Source organism: Thamnophis elegans, chromosome Z (assembly GCF_009769535.1).
Source record: "Thamnophis elegans isolate rThaEle1 chromosome Z, rThaEle1.pri, whole genome shotgun sequence".
Classification (NCBI taxonomy): Eukaryota; Metazoa; Chordata; class Lepidosauria; order Squamata; family Colubridae; genus Thamnophis; species Thamnophis elegans.
In genome coordinates this window covers 97,554,635-97,582,489 of record NC_045558.1, presented here as the reverse complement: position 1 = coordinate 97,582,489, position 27,855 = coordinate 97,554,635, and the positions used below count along the sequence as shown (strand labels likewise).

General features: G+C 36.9%; 1 protein-coding gene across 1 annotated transcript; it reads left to right on the top strand.

Annotated features, from left to right (window-relative positions):
- Nucleotides 1-32: 32 nt before the first annotated feature.
- LOC116522300 (keratin, type I cytoskeletal 23-like) lies at nt 33-25,047 on the top strand. Its single transcript, XM_032237136.1, is given in 9 exon segments — nt 33-446; nt 9,223-9,305; nt 11,460-11,616; nt 20,017-20,178; nt 21,129-21,234; nt 21,237-21,253; nt 23,248-23,468; nt 24,017-24,039; nt 24,947-25,047. Coding segments are annotated over 9 exon segments (1,284 nt in total).
- The last annotated feature ends 2,808 nt before the right edge of the window (nt 25,048-27,855 follow it).

The window sequence follows — 27,855 nt, the reverse complement described above, 5'->3', positions numbered from 1 at the left end:
GTCTTAACAACCAGGTCTTAATTGACATCAGGATGAATTCTAGCCATGGCTTCTACCACTATTCCTCTGGCTCCCTTGTAGGAGCCCCAGGATGCCTCCTCCAGCCTATAGGCGAATGCTACAGAACTTCCAATTTCCATGGAATAAGCAGCAGCCTTCCCATGCCTGTATCCTTTGGAAGCCCTGGCTGGCTGGCCTCTGATGCTGGGACAAGCTGGGGAGCCTTCAGTGGGAGTCAGGGAAACCTCTTCATGGGAGGGAACGAAAAGCGGACCATGCAGCAGCTGAATGACCGCTTGGCTTCCTACTTAGAAAAAGTACGATCTTTGGAGGAAGCCAACACACAACTAGAAGGCTGCATCCGGGAATGGCACCAGAAGAGATCTCATGGCACCCAGCGGGACTTCAAGGATTATGAACAAAACATCTCAGACATGCACGAGCGGGTAAGTCAGCAGAAATGCCAACTGTCTTATTTTCTTCTCCAAATGATTGATTCATCCCAGCTGGCTAAATTAGAAACAGCTGAAATATTGCAGCCAAGAGCTATTTTTGTTGAAGTCATGTTAATAAAATAAAATATTGGGCACAAAAAAAAATGGAGAGAAGTGCAAAATCTGAAGAAGCCTTAATGTAATTATTTTAAAATGTAAGCACAGGCTGAAATTTATTCGTCTAATTATTATTTTTCCTGGGAACAGAGAGATGTTCACCGTTTCCTGTAATATTCTACATGTGGATGATAGGCTCTGGGGCAGCAATCTGAAAAGCACATTCATATTTATCTTTTATCTAATATTTAATTGCAGCATTTACTTTTATATACCTTTTATAAAAATAGCAATGGGAGCATAGAAAGAAAAACCTGCATTCCTCGCATTGCAAAATATTTACTGAATTTTACATATAAAGTTTTGCCATATTTTTTTAAGTTATTGATATAGAATGTACTTATTTTAAAAGATAATCATGAGGTGATCTATTCATAACATGATTTAGAGCATAGACTTCCTTAACAAATATTGAGATTAGATTTATGAATGAATTCTAAATCCTTGTTAAAGCCAGTTAATAGAACAGCCACTGTTCTTTAGATGTGTTATACTAGAAGGATTCTGTAAACACATAAAAGGAATGAAGCCATGCAGATTGCCTGTGCTCCCTTATCCCCAATATACACTGAATGGAGGAAACCTCAGGTGGGTTTATTTTCATTGTTATTCCTTTGTATTTAATTACTTAAATGTGAGCCAGCTGCCAAAATAGCCAATGCAGCCTAGGCAGCATTAACAGAGGGATAGAATCAAGACCACGTGAAATGTATAATCAGGAACACTGATAAAGTTGAGCTCCATTATGTAGAGAGCTTCGCTTGTTTGGGTCAGGGCTGGTTAGGCACATGTTTTGGCCCCTGAGATGGTATCAGTTAATAGGTCATACAGACATACAGGTATGCAGTCAGTCAAAGCTTCTGATCATAGAACAACATAAGTAAGGTGAGATACAAACAATTTGTAAAGAACAAAAAAATAAAAATAAAACAAAAGTTACACAGAAATCAAAAAGGCTTTTTTAAATAAAAAATGTATACACACAAACACACATACACACACATGTATATGTGTACACACATATACATACATACATACATACATACATACACATATACATCACACACACACACACAAATGTTTTAATTAACAATATACACATTTGCCCAGTTCATAAACATGAAGCTCCAGGCAACATATAACCATAAACCAAGTCAAAATATCCAACAATGAGAAAAAAAAATCAATTAATAAAAGTAAATCACTGAATAATGGCATGAAGTTTTGTTTTCTTTGTTATCTATTTGCATTTTTATACCAGTTTTATATCTTTGATAGTTAACTGAATAAATTAATTAAAAAATATTCTTCTGCACTAGAGGCATAAGTACCGACACTCAAGGATGAGACAATCTAATTTCCCAACAGAGGGGATATTTGGGGCTTCAAAATCTTTTTGAAGGTTAACAAAGTCAGGGATAAAATCTCAGCATGTACTCATCCATGGTTTTTTTTAAATCCCATTCACTCCTAGGAGTTTTAAATAGGACTACTGTGAGAAAAAGAAAGATGGACTACTTCCCAAACTAGTGATTTGGAGCAGATTCCCTGAGATTATGGGAAAAATCCATAACACTTCCCCTTTGAAGATTGCTTGTTTCCCACTGTAAGAAACCAATGATTTTAAACAACATAAACCATAAGTAATGGTTTGTTTTCTATTGGTCAGCTAATTGTGCTGATTTGTTGATTAGAGGCAAAGGCAGGTGAGGCTGTGGTACTTTTATGGCTGAGGACATAGGACACATGTGCCTCACTTCCTGGTTTTTTGCCTTATTCATAATACAATAGAAGCCCACTGCAGATCTCTTCAATCAGTGTAAAGTGTTTGTGAAAACTGTGATGGAATACATACATGCAGCTACATCCAACTATATGTAATGTCTGAATAGAACCTTGAGCAAGCAACCTATATGATAAACAGTAGTGAAACATTCCAATAAAATTAAAAAGCAATCCCAGTGGATGAAATGTATTGCACTGGAAATGATCTTGCTCAATTCATTATATTAGCAAGCTGTGTTGAGAAAATACAGAAAAAAAATGATTCTTTAAATTATCACTGGAAAGTCCAGCATTGTTTTACAGGTCTCACCACAATGCAGGCATAATTACTAGCTGCATCAGGTGCCAGATGCCAGAATGAACAGGAAGTGCAGATGATGGTTGGAGGGCAGAGGAGTAGGTGTTGATGCTCTGCACCCATGAACTAATTAGTGGTTCTATGGTGAAGAGGGAAATCTTAGTCCATCATTATAGTTGACATAAGATACAACTGCAGTTCTGAGCAGCTTTAATACAGAGGAGATCCATCTTGTCTTTTGCCCAAAGATGTTGCAATGCATGTAAAAAAAGAGCAGGGATGTTTTTATTTCGCATGGCTGCAACATTTTTAACTCTCTCTTTGTAGACATAATGACTTTGCCTCAGTTTATTTATTCTTTTGCACTATTCTTGCCTCTTCTAAATACAGCACTAACATACATCTGAAGCAAATTGCTGCATACTTCGAAACTGAATTAAAAATATATATTCCTTCTCTAACTAAATGCCAGTGTGAAATTGCCAGAACTGTTAACTATTGCTGGCTTTTGAACCCTCACTTATCTCCAAGTTCAGGTACAATAGTTATCTGTATTAGGGATGCTAGGGAATAGGAAGAAATTTCATCATGTGAGCACCAACCTAATTTGAATGGTACCCTATTAATAAAAATGAATCACCTCTTCTGATAATAACAGTCAAAGGATTACTATTATTATTTGTCCATGTTATTACTGCTTCTTATTCACTGATTCTGAGATATCCCTTTTCTTTTTTAGTAATTGTTTATCTGCCATTTATCACTGCTGTCTCGCTTTGCTTTAGGACTGATCTGTCTCTGTTTTTATATGCATGTGCGTGCATGCGTGTGTGTGTGTGTGTGTGTGTTGTATTTGTGCTGATAAATAAATAAAGGGAGACTAGTATAGATCTATTTCAAGCTATTTAGCTCTCATCAGCTAGCCATACCCTTACTGGGATTTGAGCTAGCTGATGAGAGCTAAACAGCTTGAAATAGATCTATACTAGTCTCCCTTTATTTATTTATCAGCACAAATACAACACAAATGTAACAAAGGCAACAATAAAAATATTGGGTTTCTATCGTGATGGTCTCTTGTGACGAGCCGATAGACAGAGAATGGAAGCAGTCTGCTTCCTCCCATATTTGGGCATACCAGGGGTTGTGACACTAAATACATACATACATACATACATACATACATACATACATACATACATACATATGATGTGTTTGTTCTCAACTGCTTTATTGTAATGGAGAAACAGCTTTAAAAACATGGCTAAAATGAAGTGTTTAAGATGCAAGGACTTTCATTTACTCTTTAATTCACTCAGTATTAGAGCAAAAAGAAGAAATGAGGTTGGATTACAGTGTAATACCTACCAACATAACTCATGGTTCCTGGATCTAGATGCAGACTAGAACAAAGCTGGGGGAATCTATCTATCTATCTATCTATCTATCTATCTATCTATCTATCTATCTATCTATCTATCTATCTATCTGAAAATCAACGTTTTCTTAAACATTGAGATTCATTTCTTCAGCAAATGACTTAAAACAATTTGAAAAATGCAGTACAAAAATGCAATGCCCTCCACATTAAGAAAAGGATGTGAAAATTTGTACCTTGGGGGGGAGCACATGAAAATGCATTCAAATGATTTTTCATACTTTGGTAAAACCAACCGTAACTTACCATATGAGCTTTATGCCAAAGAAACGAGAAACTTGGCAAAACTGAAACTGACAGATCTGTTTAATCTTATGTGACAGGAGTTTTGAAAAATCTTACCAGACTTTGTAGAGATTGTGGGCAGACAAACATGTGGTAAGGGTTTGTTGGGGAGGGGGATTTTTTTAATGTATAATTTGTTCTTAATATTTTTGTTACACGGAACTAAGCAAATTGTAACAAACTGGTAACAAGAGGATTATTTGTGAGAATGTTTTCAAATGCCTTTCTTAACAAAGGAAAATGGTATTCCCAAAATGGATATTTAAGAGGCAAATGGAGTCTAATTATAGCAATCAGATACAAAAACAGTTCCTGTAAATGTTTGACATCCTTATAATTAAAAAGGAGTCCTTGTTCTCACAAAAAACGAGAGGGAACATATATAGGTCCTTATACTTTCACATATCTCCAAGCTCAGGTCTAATAATAAGACTTAAAGTAAAACTTTTTTCAGCTGGACAATAATCTCTATAATTAATTAGAATAATGACCTACAACTTCACTTTATTTTGCCTTACGAGTTGGTCTTTGCATAAAGTTGCAGTTTAGTAATGAGGAGTGGAGAGGCAAAACCAAAGTCATTTGAAAAAACTTTGAAACATGAATTTCAGCAATGTTGCACCCAGGGCTACATAATTCCAATGGCACAGTGATATCCACTTATCTTTTTATTTTATTTTATGGGATTAGAACTGAATAGGAAAAATAGTGCCCATACATACCAAAACAATGCTTGTGGCAACATTATCAGCATAATTTTCAAAAATCCCTTGGGTTTCCAATTGGTCCCATAGACATTCATAAAATTAAAGCAATTCAGTGCTTTATCTGGAAAGTGCTGATCTGCTGAAAAAAAGTCAAGACTATAGTGGGGTGAAATCTAGTGAGGATGGTGGAAATCAATTCTTTATTGTCTGATAAATGGAAGCTTTGAATAACTATAACCATCTTGGCACTCATTTTGTGGAAATGCCCATAATCTCATCTAACTTTTTCAGTGTGTCCATTGGTTCAAAAAGGTTGCCTAATATTGGATTGGAGTGATTTGATTCTGATCTCAAAAAAGAGGGGTGGACATTGTTTCAGCTTCGTGTTGGACAACTCTAGAATAATTTTCAGTGCATAGCAAACACATCCATTGTCAAGGAGGATGATCAATAAGGAGGATGATCAACAACAAGATACACAAAATAAGTTTCAGAGGCAATGGTTGGAAAAACTGAAAAACTAGGTTAGGCTTGTCATGAGAATCTATATGATTGCTAATAGTGAAAAATGACTGGATGGCACATAAATAAATAATAATGTATTATCAGTTCATTCATTCATTCATTCATTCATTCATTCATTCATTCATTCATTACGTAGGTGTGCTTTGTGGCTTCTGTACACACCTGCAAACCAAACTATGCATGTATCTGATGCAGAAGTTCTCAAAAATTAGTTTGCCTTTATTCCAGTCTTACCACTCTTTCTGTCATGAGCCAGTAAATATATGCTCTGGACAGCCTAATTGTCAAAACTCATCTTTGTTTTATTATAAACTTAATCATAGTATTTAAATAAGACAGCAGTTCCTGTCTTTCCTTGACTGAATGTCAATATAGACCCTTCCTGTTTGGTTACCACAACGAATTTCCTGGAGGAAATACTAAGAAACAAGTCCAGAAAATTAGATACTCACACCCAAAACTTGGCCCATTTCTTGGCCTACAGCCTACACTTAGTCTCACATCTGCTGATATGACAGGTGCAGGAAACAATTGCACATCCGCCTTTTCAAATATTAGTATGTTTGTGTTTGGTAGTGCTGTGGATAGATTCTGTGATATGATGATGTACGGTACCTTCTTCTACTGTGATTCTGGGAAGGGAATCTGAATTAATGGATAAACAGTCTATCACAAACATACAAATGGAAGTAAGGAATTTAATTCATTCAGGACAGTGTTCTGTGAATCAAGATTTCCATTTTAGTGAGTCACTTTGGCTTAAGAAGATATTCACCTTTCAATATACTCTTTGAGGGATTTTCAGCTTCTTCTGGCACATCACAGAGGATTTACATAATAGGTGTTTGGCAAGATATTGTCTCAACATCACTCTAAACCACCCATAATCATAACACCACCCAATTTCCTTTTGACATGATTCATGATAAGTTTTGTTTCCAACTGGGTATCTGAAAGAAATTTCCCCAGGTCAAAATAGTTAATGACCCTGTCAGTCGGGGGAATGAGAAGAACAAGAAGAAAGACCCTTAAAATTCTTGGCTTGTTTAATTCCACTGGAAATATTCCCTACCCCCTATGTGGGATATTAGGATGAGAAAAAGATAAACAGGTGAGGTGAGGTGAGCGTAATTTATATGTATGTCAGTGTAGCAAATGTAAGAATTTGACATTTAGGTTAAGGAATTTCATCTAGTATGATTTGCTTTATGCTAGGCTGTCAGAAGTCTAAATGAATTTTTTTTAGATGTTTCCTTAACCTGGGATTCAAAAAATATAGGTTTTAAGGTTACAGTTGCTACCCCTTTTTATTCGTATTATATCAATTTTTAATGAAATATTACTAATCACATTTCTGAACTGATACTGATCATTAGGAGCTCCTATTATGAGATATCTTTCTTATCTAAAAAAGTATCTTTCCTGTTTGGTGAATGTATTTCCAGTAGATATTCTTTCAAATCTCTAGTCTTTTGGAAATGCTTTCAATCAAGGGAAACTTCTGTTTGTACCCATAATTTATATATAAGTAGAAATTCAATTTTTTTCTTTTGTAAAGACATAATATATAATTAATATATAAATAGGGACGTGGTGGTTCAATGTCTAAGATGCTGAGCTTGTCGATGAGAAAGGTCAGCAGTTCAGCAGTTCGAATCCCTAATGCCACGTAACAGAGTGAGCTCCCAATACTTGTCCCAGCTTCTGCCAACCTAGCAGTTTGAAAGCATGTAAAAATGCAAGTAGAAAAATAGTAACCACCTTTGGTGGGAAGGTAACAGTGCACCTTCGGTGTTTAGTTATATTGGCCACATGACCACAGAGATGTCTTTGGACAATGCTGGCTCTTTGGCTTTGAAACAGAGTTGAGCACTGCCCTCTAGAGTTGGGAACAAGTAGCACATATGTGCGAGGAGAACCTTTACCTTTTAATATATAATTATGAAAGCCTTTGAGAATCATTATATTGTATGGGTTTCTAATACAGCCCTTGTAAGTGGGTGACATTTGCTATTTTGCCAGGAAATAACAAAGGATAAATTCACAGGATTTTAAAATTAAATTTAAATATTTTTTTAAAAGAGATTTATAGAACTAAAATCTCAGAAGACCCTTAAATGTTCTGAAACGTTTATGCCCTCATCTGAAATCTTGAAATGTATTGAGTTTTAAAACTGATAAATTTCCTGATCATCTTCTTTAGGTTATTTGAAAATATATATTTTTTCATTGTTATTTTGATACTCGGAGTCAGACTACTGGTAGTCAGGAATCTTTAATATATGTAAATTTGAGACAAGATATGATGTTTTTTTTAAATGAAAATATCACCATCATTTCATAGTTACATGAGCATCACAATGCAGGTAATAAGAGAGATGGATGGAGCTTATATTGTGCATGTTTTTAGCCTGTTTTGGTACTCTAATCCTAACCCTGCAGATGCCTCTACATTGTTACCACTGCTGTCCCCAGTGCTCAGTACTTCACCTGTTTTCCAATAGTCCTATTGGTTACTGTTATTGCTTTCAGGATTATTGCTTGACTAAAATTAGAAGGGTAAATTTTTTCCTTAATTTTAATTTCCTTAATTAATCTTCTCATCAACAGGCCTAGAGTTCTCCATCTTTCCATCCTTCACAAAATTCTTCTCAAATCTTGTATCAGCTTCCATTTTGATATGAATTTATCCAGAATGTGTTTCACAAATAATTACACAAATTTGAACATATTTGAAATATTGCATTCCTATTACAATCAATTATTGGAATCTGTGTAGTTATGCTTCACTATTTGTGCTTTACTGAATTTTGTGACAAAGCTCTTTAGTGGGAAAATAGTTTACTGAAAAGCATATGTGAATCACATGCTGGAAAAGTTAGTAATGAATAAAAATATGTTTTAGGGAGTAGTATTCATAAAACATGAACATTCTTAACATCTTAATGTTCATCACATTCCAATCACAACCGAACATTAGCAATTGCTTGCAAGCTTTCTTTCATCTGTTCTTATGGTGGAATATAATATTATGCAATTGTAATTAACATGTTTACCTTGCATTATAATGAATATTTGACAGCTGGAAGAAGAACATTCACATCTGAAGCCAACCAAAAGCAAAACAAGAGGTGCTGAAAAGCTAATACATCCCAGCTTTGCATTTTGAGTTTCAAACTCTAAGCAAGAGATATTTTCTCAATTTTTCTTTCATTTTTTAAATAGAAAAATTAGAAATACTTACTGTAGTTAAACATTGATATGGTTATATGCAGGCAGTGCCCAATCAAATAAATTAAAAATCCTATGACTACATTGGCATAATGTGCATTTTAATTAATTTCAGCCTGTTTATTTTATGGCTAGCCATATTTGGCACATCCAGCTGGTTTGGTTACATTTTGGTTCAATGTATTTGCAAAATCAAGGACAGGGCTAATTCAGTGACTAAATTAACCCACAAATGCATTCCAGAGTGAAAAAGAAAATATAGTTCTCTTAGCCTACCATAACACCAAATCATGAAACTTTTAGTCTACCTCCTTAGTGAGATTAATATTTTGTTATTTACAGATTGAGACTGGACGGGTTACCAATGCAGGCCTTGTTCTACAGATTGACAATGCCAAAATGGCAACAGAGGATTTCAGGCTCAAGTAAGTCTTTCCTTGAGCTTCTCGTCTATTCTTGGAAGCAGATGCAGACAAAAATGTAAAACTTTTTAACAATCCAAATATGACTTAAAAGATTATGCTTCAAGACATTGAATTTGATTAAAATCACAATGGACAGTATAAGGTATACCATCTGTTGCTTGATATTACATTCCAAGAGATAAAAGGTTAGTGGACAGCAACTATGATGCTATGGAATAAAATCTTGGATTGAGAGGTACCGTAATTGCTTCCCTCTTTGCCTCTTACTAGCAGATAGATTTATGGATTATGAAGATGGATGTTTTGAACTATTGTGCTGCCTTTCCTGGATGCCAGGGGAGATGCCAGGGGAGATGTCCGGAATTATATAGGCAACACAAATTGCCTGCTTTTCTCATTTCCTCTTGTCTTGAAACAAGCTAATGACTGCTTGTTTAAGGTGAAACATCATTACAACTATGTTGACAGTATTAAGATGATATATTTGAGAATCATACAACCATAGGTTAGGTTTACACAATATGCTTAGACAAGTCAATTAAAAACATTATGCTTACAATTGCACAACATGCCATTCCTTTTCTTTTTGTTTCTGTTTTGTTGTCTTTTTTTCTGGCTTGGCCTGATATACAAGTACAGCCCTTTTGGTCAGTGTATGATTAAATGTACTATGTGAGACTTGTCATCAAATAAATAGGTTACATAATATGGCCATGAATTTGGAATAAAATTTTGAATTATCTAGTCCAATTACCTGTCAACAAAGGTTCTGAAATTCAGGTTTATTGTTACATCTTTGAGAAATGACCCTCCAACCCTGCTCTCTATTTAGAAAAGCCCATCATCTCCTAAGAATTGGATGTATTGAGCCACTAAACAATTTAATAGAATTTGTCTGGATGTTCAGCCAACTTTTGCTTTTAATACAAAATGTGTCATGAATTACATGCATCCTTCTATTTTGAGTAAAATTCTGTCCCTAGACATCATCAATTTCTTCAACCAGACTTCAACCAGCTTCTTTAAAGGATCTATCAAAAAATTGTCTTACATTTTCCTCAAGCAAATTTTAATGTTCAAATAGTTAACCCTAATACAATTTAGTTAATTTCAGTGCAATGAAAGTTGTACAAGGTAACACTGTGATGACCTACCCAGATCAAACTAGAGGAGCATGTATTATGCTCACTCAATGACTCTTCTAGTTCAGCACTATGTGGACTAACTGTTCTCTATCTTGTATAGTCCTGTTGTGTTGGACTCTACTGCCATAATTTTCATCATTCCCAATTTATTTGCATGACAAATATTAATCATTTGGAGAGCTATCAAAGGCTAATCTATTTTGACTGATAGTGTTTTTCAGTCTATCCAACTGCTGCAGTGTATAATATTAATCTGTCATGGGAAGTGTACTTCATGTTCTATATGAAGGGAAGTTTATAATAGCTTGATATACAATACTTATCAGGCTCTTTGGCAGCTACCTACAACGAAAAGCAATTTTTTTCTAAATATAGTTCTGAATTTCTCAAAGATCTGTTGAGATAAAAAGAGGTGGGTTTACAAGAATTCCAGTAACTGAACTATTTTCAATTTAGAACCAATATATCATCATGTATGTGAAGATGGAGTTATTCTGATTTTCTTTCTATCAGTCTTCCTAGGATTTGGGAAGGAGGCTAGTATATATAGTGATAAGAGAGAAAGTATCTATATACTATAACAGTCTCCTGTATCCTTATCAGTCTGCAAAGCAACTCTTACAACACTTTTGAAATCATGATTCTTCTAATGTCCAAAATAAAATAATAATACAGCCAAACTTCTCACCCCCTTTATTTACCAATTTGTCTATTAAATTTGCAATTCAAATTAGTTAGACAGCAATCCTCTGGGACTAACTGTGGCTTTCTGAAAAACAGTAGAGTATTCAAATATGATTAGCAAGCTTTTCCATAATTGTGCTTTTCAATAAATGAAAATTATCCAGTGAAATATGAATGTAATATATTTTTAAATGGTGAAAGATACATGTTTTGGAGACAGAAAGAGTAATCATTAGTAAGCCATGATTCTAAAAGTTCTAGGTCCAATCCCAAAATGGAATTGTTGTTTCCTTCATTCAACTATATTACTTTCTCTTTGATTAAGGTATGAAGCTGAAAAAGCACTCCGGCAAAATGTGCAAAATGATGTTGAAAGCATCCGTAAGGAGCTAGACAACATGACCATCATAATAACTGACCTGGAAATGGAAATTGAATCTTTGCGTGAAGATCACATACTCAAAAAAAAAGAACATGAGGCGGTAAGACAAACTTCTCTCTCTCCCAGCCATGTACGCACCTTACCAAAATCCTGACCATCTCATTATCTCTATAGGTACCAATTTTGATAGCTCATGCTTATTTTAATTATAAAGTTAGACTAATAAATGATGAATAAATCTAGAGGATACTAATAGCTGTTTTGAGGACTGAAGGTTATGATTCAATATAATTTCTGCTTTGTGAATTTTGTCTCTCAAGTCCAAAAAGCATCACTGCAGTTTTGGGACTTTTTAAGCTGATCTAAATATATATAGGTTGCCAATGAAATAAAGTGTTTACTTAAAATGGCAAGAATTAGAACCACTTAGTTTTGTAACTCTAACCACATCTGAGCAGACAAATGCTTAATATATTTAACAACACTCTGAATTTTCATTGTGCTTGTATAAGCCAGCACAGCATTCCTGTAGTTTGTATAGGCTAAAAGCCTTGATGAATCACGCCAAAGCCCATCTCACTCAACCTTTTCTTTCCCACACTAGCCAGAGAGACATGAATCTAAAGTGCTTTTCTGTTTAGGTTCCTCAGCAAATGTCCCCAAAATCAGAAATAATCTGAACTCATTAAGGCTTTGTCTAACCTCCTTTTAAAGATAAACTTGTTATCAGCCACCATGAGATATTGGTGCAGAGAATTCCATAGCACAATCGGCTATAATGAGAATGACCTCCTTTTGTTGGTCGGTAATCAAATTCATGGGATATTTGTTGATAGAAAAACATTTAAAATATGAAGGAGCAAAGACAAACTTATCCCTATCCATGTTCCCTAAACCACACAGAATTTGGGAGTAAGGAGGGTGCTGTTTTCCACATACTTGTTGCTGTTTATCATATTACTGCATTTAATTTCCTTTTAAGTTGCAAATAATAGCCCATTTAAGCTGAGATCACATATGTACAGAATGCTGTTGGCTCTTCTCAAGAGATCATTGCTACGTATTTCAAAAACGAACTCCAGCTAACTCATACTATTACAAAGTCCTCATCTAAATGCCTGACTTTTAAAATTAATGCCCATGCCCCTTTACTGGGTGGGAGGAACCATTTCTTCCAAATGGAACAGTTTCTGATATAAACCACCACAGATGAAATACATTAGATGCCCCGTTGAAACACCAATGCTAAATTCCACAACTAACTTCCAAAGGAAGCGCCATGGAAATCAGAAAAGAAGAAATAGTGTTGCAAAAGCTGGTGCTATTTAGTGATTCAGAAATACTTTTAAAAGACTGTAGTTGGTTCCTCTCACGACAATGTCTCTGAATTTGGGGGCATTCTGCAATTTACTGATTACAGCTTAGTTTCCTGAGGCAGCAATTGGGGAGATACTGCAATGCTGGGAACTTCACTAAACCAGTTTAGCATGCCTCATAATTAGATTGTTTACATAGTAATTAGGTGTTTTCATCCAGCTGCTCCTTTGGTAATTATACAGAACCTTTACATTTTCTGGATAGAAATACAGATTTTTGTAAAATGGGTGATCTAAATAGAAGGAACACTTTCAAATTGAGAAGAGGAAATCTTGCATCCTACACTTTCTGTTTCAGATCTTCTCATCCAATTTCTTTGTTTGTACAAGACATGGCATAGTGACTCTGCATGTAATTGGTATGTGTGTCATCCTCACCATCACAGGCATCTCAAGTTAATGCCTCTTTGTGTGCCAAATCACATACCTTCATGTTATCCCTTCTCTTCAATTATTTGTCTGACATTTTTGAAGCCTCACCCTTGGAAAAAAACAGCCTGACTCAGATCCAAATTTAGCTTGTGTAGAATACATCCATAAAATTAACAGGGCAGCTAAATTATCCCTAATTTAGGCATGATTAGTTTCAATAGTCTCCTCCAAGGATGACTAACTGAGGAATTCTAGGATTTGAAGAGCAGGCATTTTAAAACTGCTCAGATTGGGAAACATTGCTGTAGAGATATGTGAATCAGACTTCAAACCAGTCGTGGGTTGAAGGCGGTACGCCCCAGTACGGGCATACCGGAACCAGGCCGGAGCACCTGTTACCATTCCAGTACGGTGCTCCAGAGGGCCCACCTGCCCGCCCTCGCTTCTTACCATCCTTTTATGTCTTCAGTGCTTCTGTGCACGCCCACAGCATGAACAGCGCCTGTGCGACACTCCGCTGAGCAGCAGAAGTGTTGCGGAAGCACCAAGATGCATGCGCTGCACATGTGTATGCACGCGCTGTGCGCGTCCAGATGGACACCGGCAAGCCCATTCCAACTGTATCGGTTAGAATGGAATCCGCAACCCACCACTGCTTCATACCAATACTATGAACTATTATGGTCTTTTTATTACAGATGCTAGAAAAGGCTTTAATAACAGAGGTAAACAGTTACTGCAGAGTCTAGTACTCAAAAATACCATATATATATATATATATATATATATATATATATATATATATATATGTATGTATGTATGTATGTATGTATGTATGTATGTATGTATGTATGTATCAGGGGTGGGTTTCTCACCCCATTCCAACCGGTTCGGTTGGAACGGGGCCGGCAGCGTCCTTGTGCACGCACGCGGTGCACGCATGCGTACTAGCGTCTGTGCGATGCTCCAGCTGCTCCTGGAGGATTGCGCAGGCGCTGTATGCGTCCTGCGCATGCGTGGAAGCGCAGAACTCGTCAAAACCGGGTAAGGACCGCGGGCGGGCAGGTGGGCCCTTCGCCGTTCCCAGAAGTTACTTACTTCCGGGTTTGCCGACCAACTGGTTCACAGGGACCACCGCGAACCGGTTGAAACCCACTCCTGGTATGTATGTATGTATGTATGTATGTATGTATGCATGCATGCATGCATGCATACATACATATATATGTCCTCAACTTTAGAATTTATGTGTCTTTAGGATGACTTTATATCCTAATCAACTAAGTGGTGCACGTTTCTCAAATTGAGATGTGATCATCGCTACTCTAACAGGAACTAATTGACAAAATGATTTTGGAAAACTGCAAGAAGGGGAAGAGGAGGAGGAGGAGGAGGAGGAGGAGGAGGAAGAAGAAGAAGAAGAAGAAGAAGAAGAAGAAGAAGAAGAAGAAGAAGAAGAAGAAGAAGAAGAAGACCACCAACTTGAATGTAGCTTGAATTGATTATAAGAAGGCATTTGATTCCCTGTTGCAAGATGCATAATCAGGTGCCTAGAAATAATAAGTTAGTAGAAAACACCAAAAGGCTTGTGCAAAAATCAATGCCACAATAGAAGACAGAGATGCTGGTTAATGATGATTACATTAGGAGAGGTTAATATCAAGAGAAGAATCTTTCAGGAAGACTCAAGGCTCATTTAGAATTGCCTGCAACTGCCCATAGCCATTGCCACATACCTATGCTGCAAAGGGGTTGATGGTAAACAGAATTTGCAGATACCTACAGATGGGCTGATGCCCACACCTCTCAACTCCCATTGTGCAAAGGTCTGCGCTGTGTGCTGATTGTTGATCTGACTTCTGTGCTTTGCTCTTTGAGGACCCTCTAGCCAGAACATTAAAATTCATGGACATATAAAAAGAATGTCTATGCAATGATCCCCGAATGGCAGATGTATACTTTCATGTGCAGTGCTAAAGAAATCTACCCAAACCTTCATTCCCACTAATACTGTTGTCATTGCACAGATCATTCTGTCAACAATATTGAATAAGTCAGGCAATGGCTATCAAAAACATTTTATAGGCTATTCCATCTACTTTATATGAACAATCTGAAATTCTATGGGAAAACACCATCCAAAATAGAATCTCTGCTCAACACTGTCCATCTATTCTGTTATGATATTGCAATGGAATTTGGACTCGAATATGTCACCTTTACCATTAATGGGAAAATAATGAAATGGAAGAAATCAAGATGCCCTAAGGAAATGATATCAAGAGTCTCTATGATTACAATCACTACAAATACATGGGCATCCTTCAATCTGGGAACATTAGGCACACTGAAGTCAAAAAGAATGTTAGAAGTGAATACATCATGAGAGTTAAGATCTCATTCAGTGGAGGAACACCATCAAGGCAATTCATATCTGGGCATTAATACACAGCTGGAATAGTGAACTGGACTCAAGCAGAACTAAAACCTAAATAGGAAAACTAGCAAAATAATGAATCATATCTTTCACCCATGCAAGAACATTGATAGACTCAATTTACCAAGGAGCATAGATGGGCATGAAATGTTGCAAGTAGATCAAATAGTTGAATAAGAAAAAAGGGCATTGAAGATTAACTGAAGAACAGTGAAGGAGATACACTGAAACTAGTATACATTAAGGCTTACTGAGCACTGGAGAACCAAAATGGCCTACAAGAAAGACCAAATGAAGAATAAAAAGAGACATGATGAGGCAAAGTATTACTGTACATGTCTAATACATTAAAAAATAGCAGGGTAAGCAAATAATAAGACTAAAAGCAATAAGTTGAAGAAAGAGACAGAGGGGGGAATTCTGGCTGCAGAAGATTAAATTTAAGAATTAAATTCATACAGTCAGAATTAAAAAGACAGTAACAGAAAGCAAATGCCATCTCTGCAAAGATGTTGAAGAAAACAGTGGACCACCTAGTTAACTCTGCAAGTAGACTGTACAGATTGATTACAAATAACAGTATGACAAAGTAGCAACAATGATGCATTGGAAAGTCTGCAAGAAATATCATTTGCCTGCAAGCAAGCAAGAGTCGGACCACAAAATAGACCAAGTAATAGAAAATAAAGAAGCTAAAGTGTTCTGGTACCAATATGCTTTGGTGCAATCCCAAAGCATCTGGGACCACCATTTGAATACCATATGTTCTGATAAAATCATCACCATTGCAAAAGGTAGCTTTGGTTGGAAAACTTACATCCTGCATTATCAAACATCACAAGGTGATGTTTGATAACACTATCAAAACATCACCTTGGGAAGGACTTGATAGGTGGATATGAGCCAAATTCAATCTAAATATCTGGCAGACTGTCTAAATATCTTGCTTTTACTAAAAATAAACAACAAATATTCTACTCACAGACATAATCTGAACACTTCCGAAGCTATAAAAGGCTAAACAAATTGCATTTAAATATCTTTTGCAAATAATTAATCAAAATAGAGGTTTAAAACTGATTTCCTCAGTGAGGGGGTATTAAGGACTATGGAAGGAAATATTCCGAGTCCATTTTTTTCTTCTCGAACTAAGTCAGTCACTGGTCAACTTAAGACACATCTGTGTCTTCCTCAGTCTCAGATCATCTATTAGAGTTCCATGAATTTGAGATTTCTATGTACTATCTTAGTTGTTCATAGCATTGCACTTTTCTGGATAGAGTTCTGCTGTTATTCTTGGAATCTGTTGGAGCCACTCTCTCAGCTTAGGAATCACAGCCCCAAGTGCTCCTATCATCACTTGGTCTTTACTTTATATCCTCCCTATTCCTCCTTCAGGCTTTGGTATTTCTCCAGCTTCTTATACTTCTTCCTAGTGTTGCTGTCACTTGGCATTGCTACATCAATCAACACCACTATTTTCTAGTCCTTGTCTACTACCACAATGTCTAGTTGATTGGCCAATACCAGCTATCCATCTGGACTTGAAAATCCCATAGGATCTTAGCCCTATTATTCTCCACAGCCTTCTGTAGAATCTCCCATCTGGACTTGGCAGGTCTAACCATACATTCTCAGGTTGTCCTGTATACAATGACAGCTATTTAGTTGTGTTATTAGGTATATGCTGTTCTTGACTACATCTTATACTACCACTAAATGTGGGACTACCTCTGAGATCTCTCTGCACGGTCTACACTTTGGACCTTGTCTAGTATGGTATACTCCTTCAATAGGATCTAGTGCTTAGTGACTTCTCTTGTGCTGCTATGTTCAGGGCCTCAATGATATCTTTTAGTCTCACTCTTTCCAACCACTGGTTGGATTTCCCAATGTTAGTCTTATATATGGAAGTGTTATGTCATTTTTAAATGAAGATCAGAATCCTGTTTAACCAGCTAGAGATCTGGAATAGTTTGTTGTGATCTTTCTCCAGGCTAATATCTTGGATTTACTTAATTACTTTTTAATAGGCAGGAGTATAAACCAGAGACATAGCTGTGTATTTATGCTGAACCACCCAGGCTAAAAAATCATCTGTCTTTCCCTGTCATCCTCACTGTTTATTTGCCAAGGCTATCAAAGAAAGTTTTCCATGCTTAATTTTATTAATTGTACCTTATTAGCTCCTTGGGAACCCTTTGTGTTTTACCTGAGATGGAACAGTGTATTCCAGGAAGCAGGTGGTATAGCTTATTGAGTCATATCATCTCAACATTCTGATTTTGAAAGAAAATTCCCATTGATCTTTCTCTTAATTCATATTATGGATTGCAGATAGCATGTTCATCCTAAAACTTTGGAAAAAACCACAGGAAAGAGAAATAAAGTTGGAGAAACACTTCCTATTAATTGGTATTTGAAGTAGTGCAACCTTCTCCAAATTGGTGCCTTCTTAGAACACCAGAATTACAGTGGCAAAATTCCTGACAATAGAAACTTGGAAGAATCTCTAGATTTACCCAGGCTTTTCTTGTATCATTCAATATGGTGCTCCAATATCCATAAGAAGCAGGTCAACATAATATTTTCCGTTCATACTTACTTAGGTCCTTCTAAGGGGACCTGAGGAACAAATTTTCAGTTAAACTATGGTAGTTGTTACAACATTTCAGACCCTGAAGTTGATTAATCTCTGGCAGAATATAAATCAGTAAGACAAACTGGAAAAAGGTGAAATATTATTTGACTTTAATAAGAAACTATGTGTCAAGATTGGAGGCAAAGCATATTTCTATCTTTTTAATTAAGCCAGTTCCAGGGTTGCATTTTACGTTGCTTAACGTTCTACCATTACATCCCCTTTAGTATAATCTCAATGTATACATCTCCCCTAAAATCCAAAACTAAAATGAACAGATAAACTACTTGGAAAAGGTGGATTTATTATAGCAATGTACAACTAAAATACAGGTAGCCCTAGACTTTTGATCATAACTTAGTCTGGAGTTACAGTCGTAAGTCACTCTGTTGTTAAGATGTTAAGTCATCATGAGACTGTGACTGATTTTATGACCTTTCTTGTGATGGTGAAGTGAACATGGCATTCATAAAGCAAATGTGATTGTAAAGTGAATGCACAGTCATAAAGTGAATGCAGATATTTGAAAAGCAAATGTGGCAGTTGTAAAAGCAAATCCATTGTCTGCAATGGTTGGGTTTTTTTGCCAGAAACCAGAAGATATTGTAATCACAATCATGTGACCAGAGAACATTGATATGTGGGGCAGTTGCAAGCACCTAAATGTAATCATATAAATGCAGGGGAGGCAGCTGTTGCAACTTTGAATCTGAGGCATAAATAGGTCTGTTGTAACTTCAGATGGCTACTAATTGACTGATCGTAAGTTGGGGAGTATCTGTATTCTTTGTACATCCTCTGGACTCTGCTTCACCTCCAGAAAGCTCACGGTGTGGGAAACCTTACTCTAGAGTACATGACACATATAATTAGGGCAACAATTTCAAAAGAAGAAATCCTGGTGAGATTAAATGCCCCAATCAGAAAAGAAGAATGAAGGTAGGATAGTCCACAAAGGCAAATCCAGGATTATTATTTATTATTTATTTTATTTTATTTTATTTATTTTATTTTATTTATTAAATTTATAGGCCGCCCAATCCCGAAGGACTCCGGCGGCTTACAAAGAAGGGAGAAAAAGAAAAGAAAAATAAAAAGAATAGTTTTAAAATTCACAACACGCATTCGTTCGAATCGGGGCCGGACCTCAACAGTGAGGTCAACAGCCCCAGGCCTGCCGGAACAGCCAGGTTTTAACAGCTTTCCTGAAGGCCATGAGAGTGGGTAAGGTCCAGACCTCTGGGGGTAGCTGATTCCAAAGGCTCGGAGAAGCCACAGAAAAGGCTCTCCTCCGGGGGCCCGCCAGCCGACACTGTCCAGCTGACGGCATCTGAAGGAGGCCCAATCTGTGGGATCTTATTGGCTGTTGGGAGGTATGTGGCAGTAGGTGGTCTTGCAGGTACGCTGGTCCTAAGCCATGTAGGGCTTTAAAGGTAACCAGGATATAAGGATATAGCAGTGAGAGAAAAAGAAGCAAACTTCCATTAGGATTGGAAAAAAATAAACTTTTGATATTACAAAATCTTTTTATAATATGCAATGTTTGAAGTCTCCCTCCAGTGTCTCCCTCCATTATTTGCTTTTTTGCCCTCAGATAGCAGAATACTTTTATTACATATATTTGAAGACAATTCAAAACTTGCTGAGGTTTTTTCTTCATTTCTTCATATACAGAATATGCAGGCATATGGCTCATCCAAAGACTTTCAAGTGAATGTGAAGGTGAATAAAACTCCACAAGAAGATTTGTCCAAGATCCTGGCAGGGATAAGAGCAGATTATGAAGCAATAATTGAAAAAAACCGCCAAGGTCTTGATTCTTGGTTCCAGCAACAGGTATTCCTTTCAAAAAAACCCAAGATGGAGAAATCATGTATGGTTATAACTTCGATATCGTAATTCTCTACAAGAGGAGTGGTCTCAATGTACAAAGGTTCACACCCATTGAAATGTACAAACAAGATGTCTGATAAGATATGCAGAATTAAGAAACACCACTTCTTGGTTTTAAAAAAGCCCACTCACATCTTCCTAACATTTAAAGCTTCCTCTATATCTTAATGCTAGCAAGTATCAATATGCCGGTCCAATTTTCATGTATTCCATGTGTATATTGTGTAAGACTATTATATACTGAGAAATTATTCTGCAGCTTTTACTAAGTTCTCCTTGAGATTGTGGAAAGACAGTTTGTTTTCAAGATTATTAAAAAAAATATTTGAGGCAAATTTCTCATGGATGGAATATGGTGCCCCTAATATGAATGTAACTCAAATTATTCTCAGAGGTCCAGGGTGGGTTCCGGAAGGCACTACTGCCAGTTTACTCGTGGGCGCGCTTTGTGCACGCTTGCTTGATGTGCGATGCGTGCACATGCACAGTGCAACAAAAATGTTCTGTGCATGTGCAGAAGCGAAAAACAAGGATGGCGCCGCCTATGGTGCTGCCCGGTGAACAGGTTTGGGAGCTTGGCAGGCCTGGGTCACTGCTGATTCCAGTGACCCAGGCCGCTGGACCAGCGAACCGGTCCAAACCTGTAGGAACCCACCCCTGCCAAAGGTGTACAAACCATTTCTGTGGCAATTGGCAACCTCTTTGAATTCTCACATTTTCATTTAAAAGAAGACATCTTCTAAGAACTCCTGTTATGGAGTTTCTCAATGTGAGTGCTGCTACCACTCATAGCATAGAAATTCATACTCAGTGTATTTCTGTAAAACTGTGTGCAGAATTCCATTTTTTGGCTAGGTTTAAATAATTCCTTCATTTACTTTATGTTCACACAGATTGGAAATGAATATTCAGAGGGGCAACACAACCAGGAAGAATTACAAAACAGCCAAAAAGAAATCTGTGAGCTGAATCGCACACTGCAAACCCTGGAAATTGATTTCAGACAGAGCTAAATAAGGTGATAACCTTAGACAGGATTATTCTTTTCTAATCTTCTAAATTCAAATATGACGTCTACCAGACATGTTGAGTACAACTGTCATAATATTTGTCCATAGTGGCCATTATGGAAGTTGTAATCCAATATGTCTGCTTTGGTAACATTGTTGTAAACTTAATCCGTCCATCCATATTGTACTTTGGTTTTCCATAAAGCATTATGGTTTGATTTCCTGGGAATCTGTAGATGGGGGGAAAGAGCAGATATTTTTCAACCAAATGCATTACAGTTGCCTGAGTGGATCCGTACGAATGCTTTCAGTTGGATCATTTATATCCAGGTGCTATGCCCTTTTTTTCTTAAATTGCAAGGCAAGTAAAAACAGATTTGTAAATCAGATCAAAGACCATCAAACAGTTTACAGCCAGCAGATGCCTTTAGAAGTTCAGAAATAAGACATGCAAATGAAAGTCTTCCTATATTTGTCTCAGGATTTGATATAACAGATGTGGGGCCTATGAACATGGAAAGCCAATATAGTATAGTGACTAGGTCTATCCTTAGCTGCCATGGAAGTTCACTTGATGAGTTTGGCTGATCATTCTCCTCAGTCCAACCTACTATTTTGTTACTACTATACTTGCTATAGATTCTTTCTATAGGAAAAAAAAGAGAGGAGGGAGAGCTATATATACTGATTGTAAAGAAGAATATCAGTATAGTAAATAAATAAATAAAATAGCATTGTCACTTGAAAGGATTCTGGTGAGATTGAGCAGTCAATAAATGTGATCAATCAATCAGTCAATTAATCAATAGCATTCTTAGAGCTAATCTATCACCTTCATGAAAATACAATTAACTGGACAATGTAGTGTTATGGTACCAAGACAGGGTATCTGTACCACTCTTGAGATAGATAATTCATAGTTCTCAATATTCTGATCTGTAGCATTATTTTTATCCTTATACAAATGTAAGTTCTAAAATAGGTGTGCAACTTGCCTTCTGGGAAACTGGTGACCCCTTCCCCATCTACCAATGCTAAAGCATAAAGGAGGTATATTTCAGCAAATGTGGGTGAATGGGTGGAGGATGGCGACATAACTTGCTCATTCTTGTTGAAACTGACCTTTGAATAGCATAGTATATTTTTGCAGTTGTCTGATAGATCCAGAAGCAAGAAAATCCAAGATGTGCTTTTTACTTTCCTTGCCATTTCATTATTGCATTACAGGCAAAAGACACATTGGAAATGCTTCTACTATTGTAGGATTCAGATTTCTGCTATAAATATTTTACAGCTAAATGGATATAAGCTTTTAAAGAGCCTCAAGTCCTTTTAAAATCATAGGATTTTAAAGAGAGAACTATTCTGGGGTATTAGTCTCTCTGAAAGAGATATCCTAGAAAAATAGGAATTTGCCTTTCTGGTTTAAATGCACAAAATAGGGTGGTATGATTAAGTAGCAGCAGGGAAGTAAAAAGGATTCTGTACAGGTACTACAGATTGTTACTTCGGTTTTCTTATTATACATTAATCTTCTTAAAAAACTGAACTGTCATAAATAAACTAAACTAATAAAATAAAATATTCCACTAATAAAATAAAATATTCCAGATACTGGCCTGGGGCAATGGTAGGCCACCATAAACACTAGGGGGAAAAGACAATCATTCTCCATAAGCAAAAAATTGTGCAATCAGTCAATGATTAAATCATACCAACACTAATTAACATGGCAGTTTGAAAAGACAAGTTATTGCTTCAAGCACTTTACTTTTTAGATTTAAATAGAGAGGAAAGGAAGCCAGGATGGGAATGGAAAAATAAATATCTCTCCACTCCGCATAAATAATAATAAACCTATAGACAAAATATAAATATATTATTTCAACACTGTTACAAAGAGTTTCATTTACACATATCCAGCAAATAAGGGTATTCCTTGATTTCTGTGTTGCAGAATAGTTTGAAAACATAACACTGTTGTCATGTTTCGTTCTTTCAGAAATTTGCCCTAGAAAACAATCTAGGAGAAACCAAGGCTCGCTATGCTTTCCAGCTTCAAAGTATCCAAAACCTCATAAAAAAATGTGAAGAAGAGCTCAGCAAATTTCGACATGATATCAAATGTCAAAACAATCAGTACAAGGTCCTATTTGGAATAAAAACACGTCTGGAGAGGGAAATTTCTACTTACCGCCAGCTTCTGGATGGTGATATTGATGGGTAAGACACAGTTCAACCTCAGGCGAAAAAGGAAAGAACAAATTTATAACCTAAAAATTGAAGCTAGTGAAGAAACAATTCTGAAAGCAATTTGCAGATCACAATACATAGGTGGGTAAATGCTATCCTTTCCAAGTAAAATGCATTGTGAAGGACCACAACCCTTTTTCATAGACCCTTGTGTAATGACCAGGCTCCCAAAGAATTAGCCAAGTATTCTGTCACAGGATTTTTGGCATGGTGAGTCAGTTCTCATGAGATTTTAAGGCTTTCTTCCTGTCACAATTGATCTATTTCTTTAAAGGGATTTCTGTTGTTTTTTTTAATTAAGAAACATTTTACAATTAGCATTCATTTAGAAATACCCTAGAAGCGATTTCTAACTTGGAAAGAATCGCGTTTTTTTGATGCAACTATTAAGGACAAGAAATTAGGGCTTTACAGTACTTCGGATTTGAATCAAAAGGATTATTTGAATAATCTTAAAAGTGAAATGGAACAGATCTGTGCAGACCACTTTTACTGATATTGCTTTTATTGTTTCACAGGAAGACCGGCACAAGCCTTAGAGGTAAATATAATCTAGATTACATTTTTGTAGGAAAAGTCACAGACAGCTTTAGGAGAGGATTAGTACATGAATATAAGATTAAAGCTATCATCAACTGCCAATCATGATGAATATAGCTACATATTTCAGGATCAAAAGTAGCAAGCTGCAAAATACCTGTTGCTGGAAACCAAATGTGATGATATGTGGGAATGAGCTTGGGAGACAGAAGGATAAGCTGCTGACTAGACAACCATCATGTAAAAGAGACCTTCCCTAAATGTCTATGGAGATTCTCAGTAATCCAGGTCATGGTTGTCCCAAAGGAGTTTTTCAAGAGGCAACTGGACTTTGCCTCTTGTCTAGCTGGCTCTTGAAAAAGCACCTTTGAGAGATCTTTCCTAATTTTCTGGAGAGTAAAAGAAAAGAAGGGGAAAATACTTTCAGACTTGCAGGATTGATGCTAACCTTTAAAATAGTCCAATTAGAAGCACAAGAATGAATACTAGCTCTATCTTTATTGTAAGGTTACATTAATAGAACCTTGCAAGATTAAAAGTATTCCTAGAGTTAGCTGTTAAGCCACTGCGGATGTTGATCAATATGTTTTTTCACCAATCCATCATGGTGCTTCTTATAGCATTATATTACCATTAGCAATCTATTCATGTTCACAGTTGGGTAAAATGGCTCTCACAACTACATGCTTCCTACAGTATTATGATTGTAAGATGCAAACATGTTGCTTTTTCGATCTATTCCAGACTTTCAGGTTTGTTTCTGCATTTCGGTGTTACATTTATCTACAACTGGGGAAGTACCCAACTGTCTGTTAATCCCATCATTCCATAGCTTAGTCTCAAGCATATTTACAAAATTAATTGTATAATGATGCTTCTCTCCTAATATGTGACCAAATTTCTCCCAGAAAACAGATCAAGCAATCAAAACCTGAAGAAAATTGTGCAAGAAACTGTGGACGGAGAGTTAGTCTCTACACATACTACTGAGATCAAACGGCAGGCATGATTTTCAATGTGAAGGAAAATTTACTTATCTGCAAATCATATACAGATTTGACTATTTAATGAAAACAGTTCTATATACATTCTTTGGGGATCCTGAATTCTTTTTCTCAATCTTTCATCCATATGTAATTTAATATGAATGCAAATGATTCTCCATCTTCTGTTGTATGTGCTTCTTTCAAACCTAAAAATAAATAATCGTATCATTAATTTATTCTGGTTCCCAGTAATTGGAGTATCTAAGTTTGTCTATCAAAGAACTTTCCTCATTCCATGAACAAATACGGCACAGTTGCATCTCTAAAAGATTACTTGGCAAGTTATTTATGACTAGAGTATCTATAGAAAAGTAAGAGGTGTATTACTTGTCTAAAGCTTTTCTAGGCATGATTAAATTTTCAAGTAGATTCAAGAGAGAAAATTTGGTAAAAGCTTGAGAGATTCTGGAGGTAGGGCTGTTTTATAATGACATAAATGCTGAAATGTGGTAAAGACAAATCAATTGAACTATGGATGAAACTATTTCTGGTACATCCATACCAGAGGTGGGTTCCTACCAGTTCGCACCAGTTCGGTAGAACCGGTTCGTCAAATCTACCGAACCGGTTAGAAGAGGTTCCACCAGAAAGCAGGCCACATCTACAGAAGAGGTTCCAAAATTTTTTGAAACCCACCACTGACACACACAGACACATACACACACAGAGAGAGAGACAGACAGACTCACACAGAGAGAGAAAGAGAAAGAAAGGAAGAAAGAAAGAAAGAAAGAAAGAAAAAAAGAAAGAAAAAGTGAAAGAGAGATGAAAGAAAAAAAGGAAAAAGGGACAGAGAGACAAAAGGAAGGGGAGAGAGAGAGAAAGAAAGAAAGAAAGATGTTGATGTTGTTGATGTTGATTTTATTTATATGCTGCCCTTTTCCCCGAAGGGGACTCAGGGCGGCTCACAACTCAACCAGGGAAGGGGGATACAAACAAGAATTTAAAATGACATAAAAAACAATGCATGATTAAAACACAACAGTCATACCAATTCGAGACGGGGGCAACAGTTCTTTAGCCCCAGGCCTGTCGGAACAGCCAGGTTTTAAGGGCTTTGCGGAAGGCCTGGAGGGTGGTGAGGGTTCGAATCTCCACGGGGAATTCGTTCCAGAGGGTTGGAGCAGCCACAGAGAAGGGTCTCCTCCGAGTAGTCGCCAGTCGACACTGGCCGGCGGATGGAATTCGGAGGAGGCCTAATCTGTGGGATCTAATCGGTCTAGTGGAGGTAATTGGCAGCAGGCGGTCTCTCAAGTACCCAAGAAAGAAAGAAAGAAAGAAAGAAAGAAAGAAAGGAAGGAAGGAAGGAAGGAAGGAAGGAAGGAAGGAAAGAAAGAAAGAAAGAAAGAAAGAAAGAAAGAAAGAAAGAAAGAAAGAAAGAAAGAAAGAAAGAAAGAAAGAAAGAAAGAAAACACATGGCCGGCAAGCCACTCCCACCAGGTCACATGGCCGGCAAGCCACTCCCACAAAGGAGGCCACACCCACAGAGTAGGTTCGAAAAAAATTTGAAACCCACCGCTGATCCATACAAATACAAAGCTAAGAACTATCCATTAGATGTACCTTAATAATGGCTGGGCCTCTATACCCAAAGAGCAATAAACAGTTCCTCTGTAGCAACCTTTTTGATGGTCATCTTTCTTGCCTTTTGCTGCTTCCAATTGCTTAATTACACATTACACCGAAGCTTGATTAGCAGAAACTGGCATTGGAAGGAGAAAAGTTTATTCCCCCAACCCCATCCCACCGAGGAGATGAGTGGGGAACCACTGCCCAAACACAGGCTTCAGTAGTGAAATTCAAAAATTTTTACTATCTGTTCTGTGTGAATGGCTTGGTGGGCATGGCAGGGAAAGGATACTGAAAAATCCCTATTCCCTCCCTACTCCTGGGGGAAGGATATTGCAAACTGGAGTTCTATGGAAGTTGTGTTTATGGTTTTTAAAGTTGCCCATAAAAGGACAGCAAAATATACCTCCATAAACCAGTTCTTTCACTGAACATGTAAAGACCAGTTCATGATTGCAACTTCTAGTTGCATAAGGAAGATTCCAAAAAACCTTGAATGGATTACCTAATGTTTTCTGGGGAGAACTGGTAATACCAGATAGATAACACTGGGTGAATTGATCTATTCTTTCAGATTAATACCCAGAACCTACCCATTCAGATAAATTAAAATGGGCCTGATTTCCTAATGCTGTAACATTATTCATATACATATACACAAGCTGTTAAAGGAAAAATGATGGCAGAGAAAGAGTATGAGACTACAAGGCAGGTGATCAGAAAGGTAGATTACCTATCAGCAGTTCCCAACTTTAGCATCTTTAGGTGCATGTAATCCAACTCCCAGAATTCAAAGCTAGTGTGGTCATTGCCAATAATTTTGAGAGATAAAGTCCATATCACTGGAAAGCAAATCAAGCAAGAATTTATTTAAAAAATTAAAAACCAACACTTTATATTGGCTATAACAAATGTAATAAGGGAATGATGACTTCTGGAGTGATTAGACCAGCAATGGGATTCACTTACCTTCCCTACCAGTTTGCAAAGGTGAGCTCACGTGCCACGTGTGCGCATGTGCAGTGCTCACACATTAAGTCTGGGGTGGGTGGGCGGAGCCTCCCGCCGCGGCCCCTATCAGTTCGCCCAAACCAGAGAGAACTGGCTATATACTACCTCTAGATTAGATTATAGAATTGTCTTAAAGAGAGATTTCAAACTTATTTTTTTTCTTCCAGTTTCTGATTTTTTCTAATCTGGTT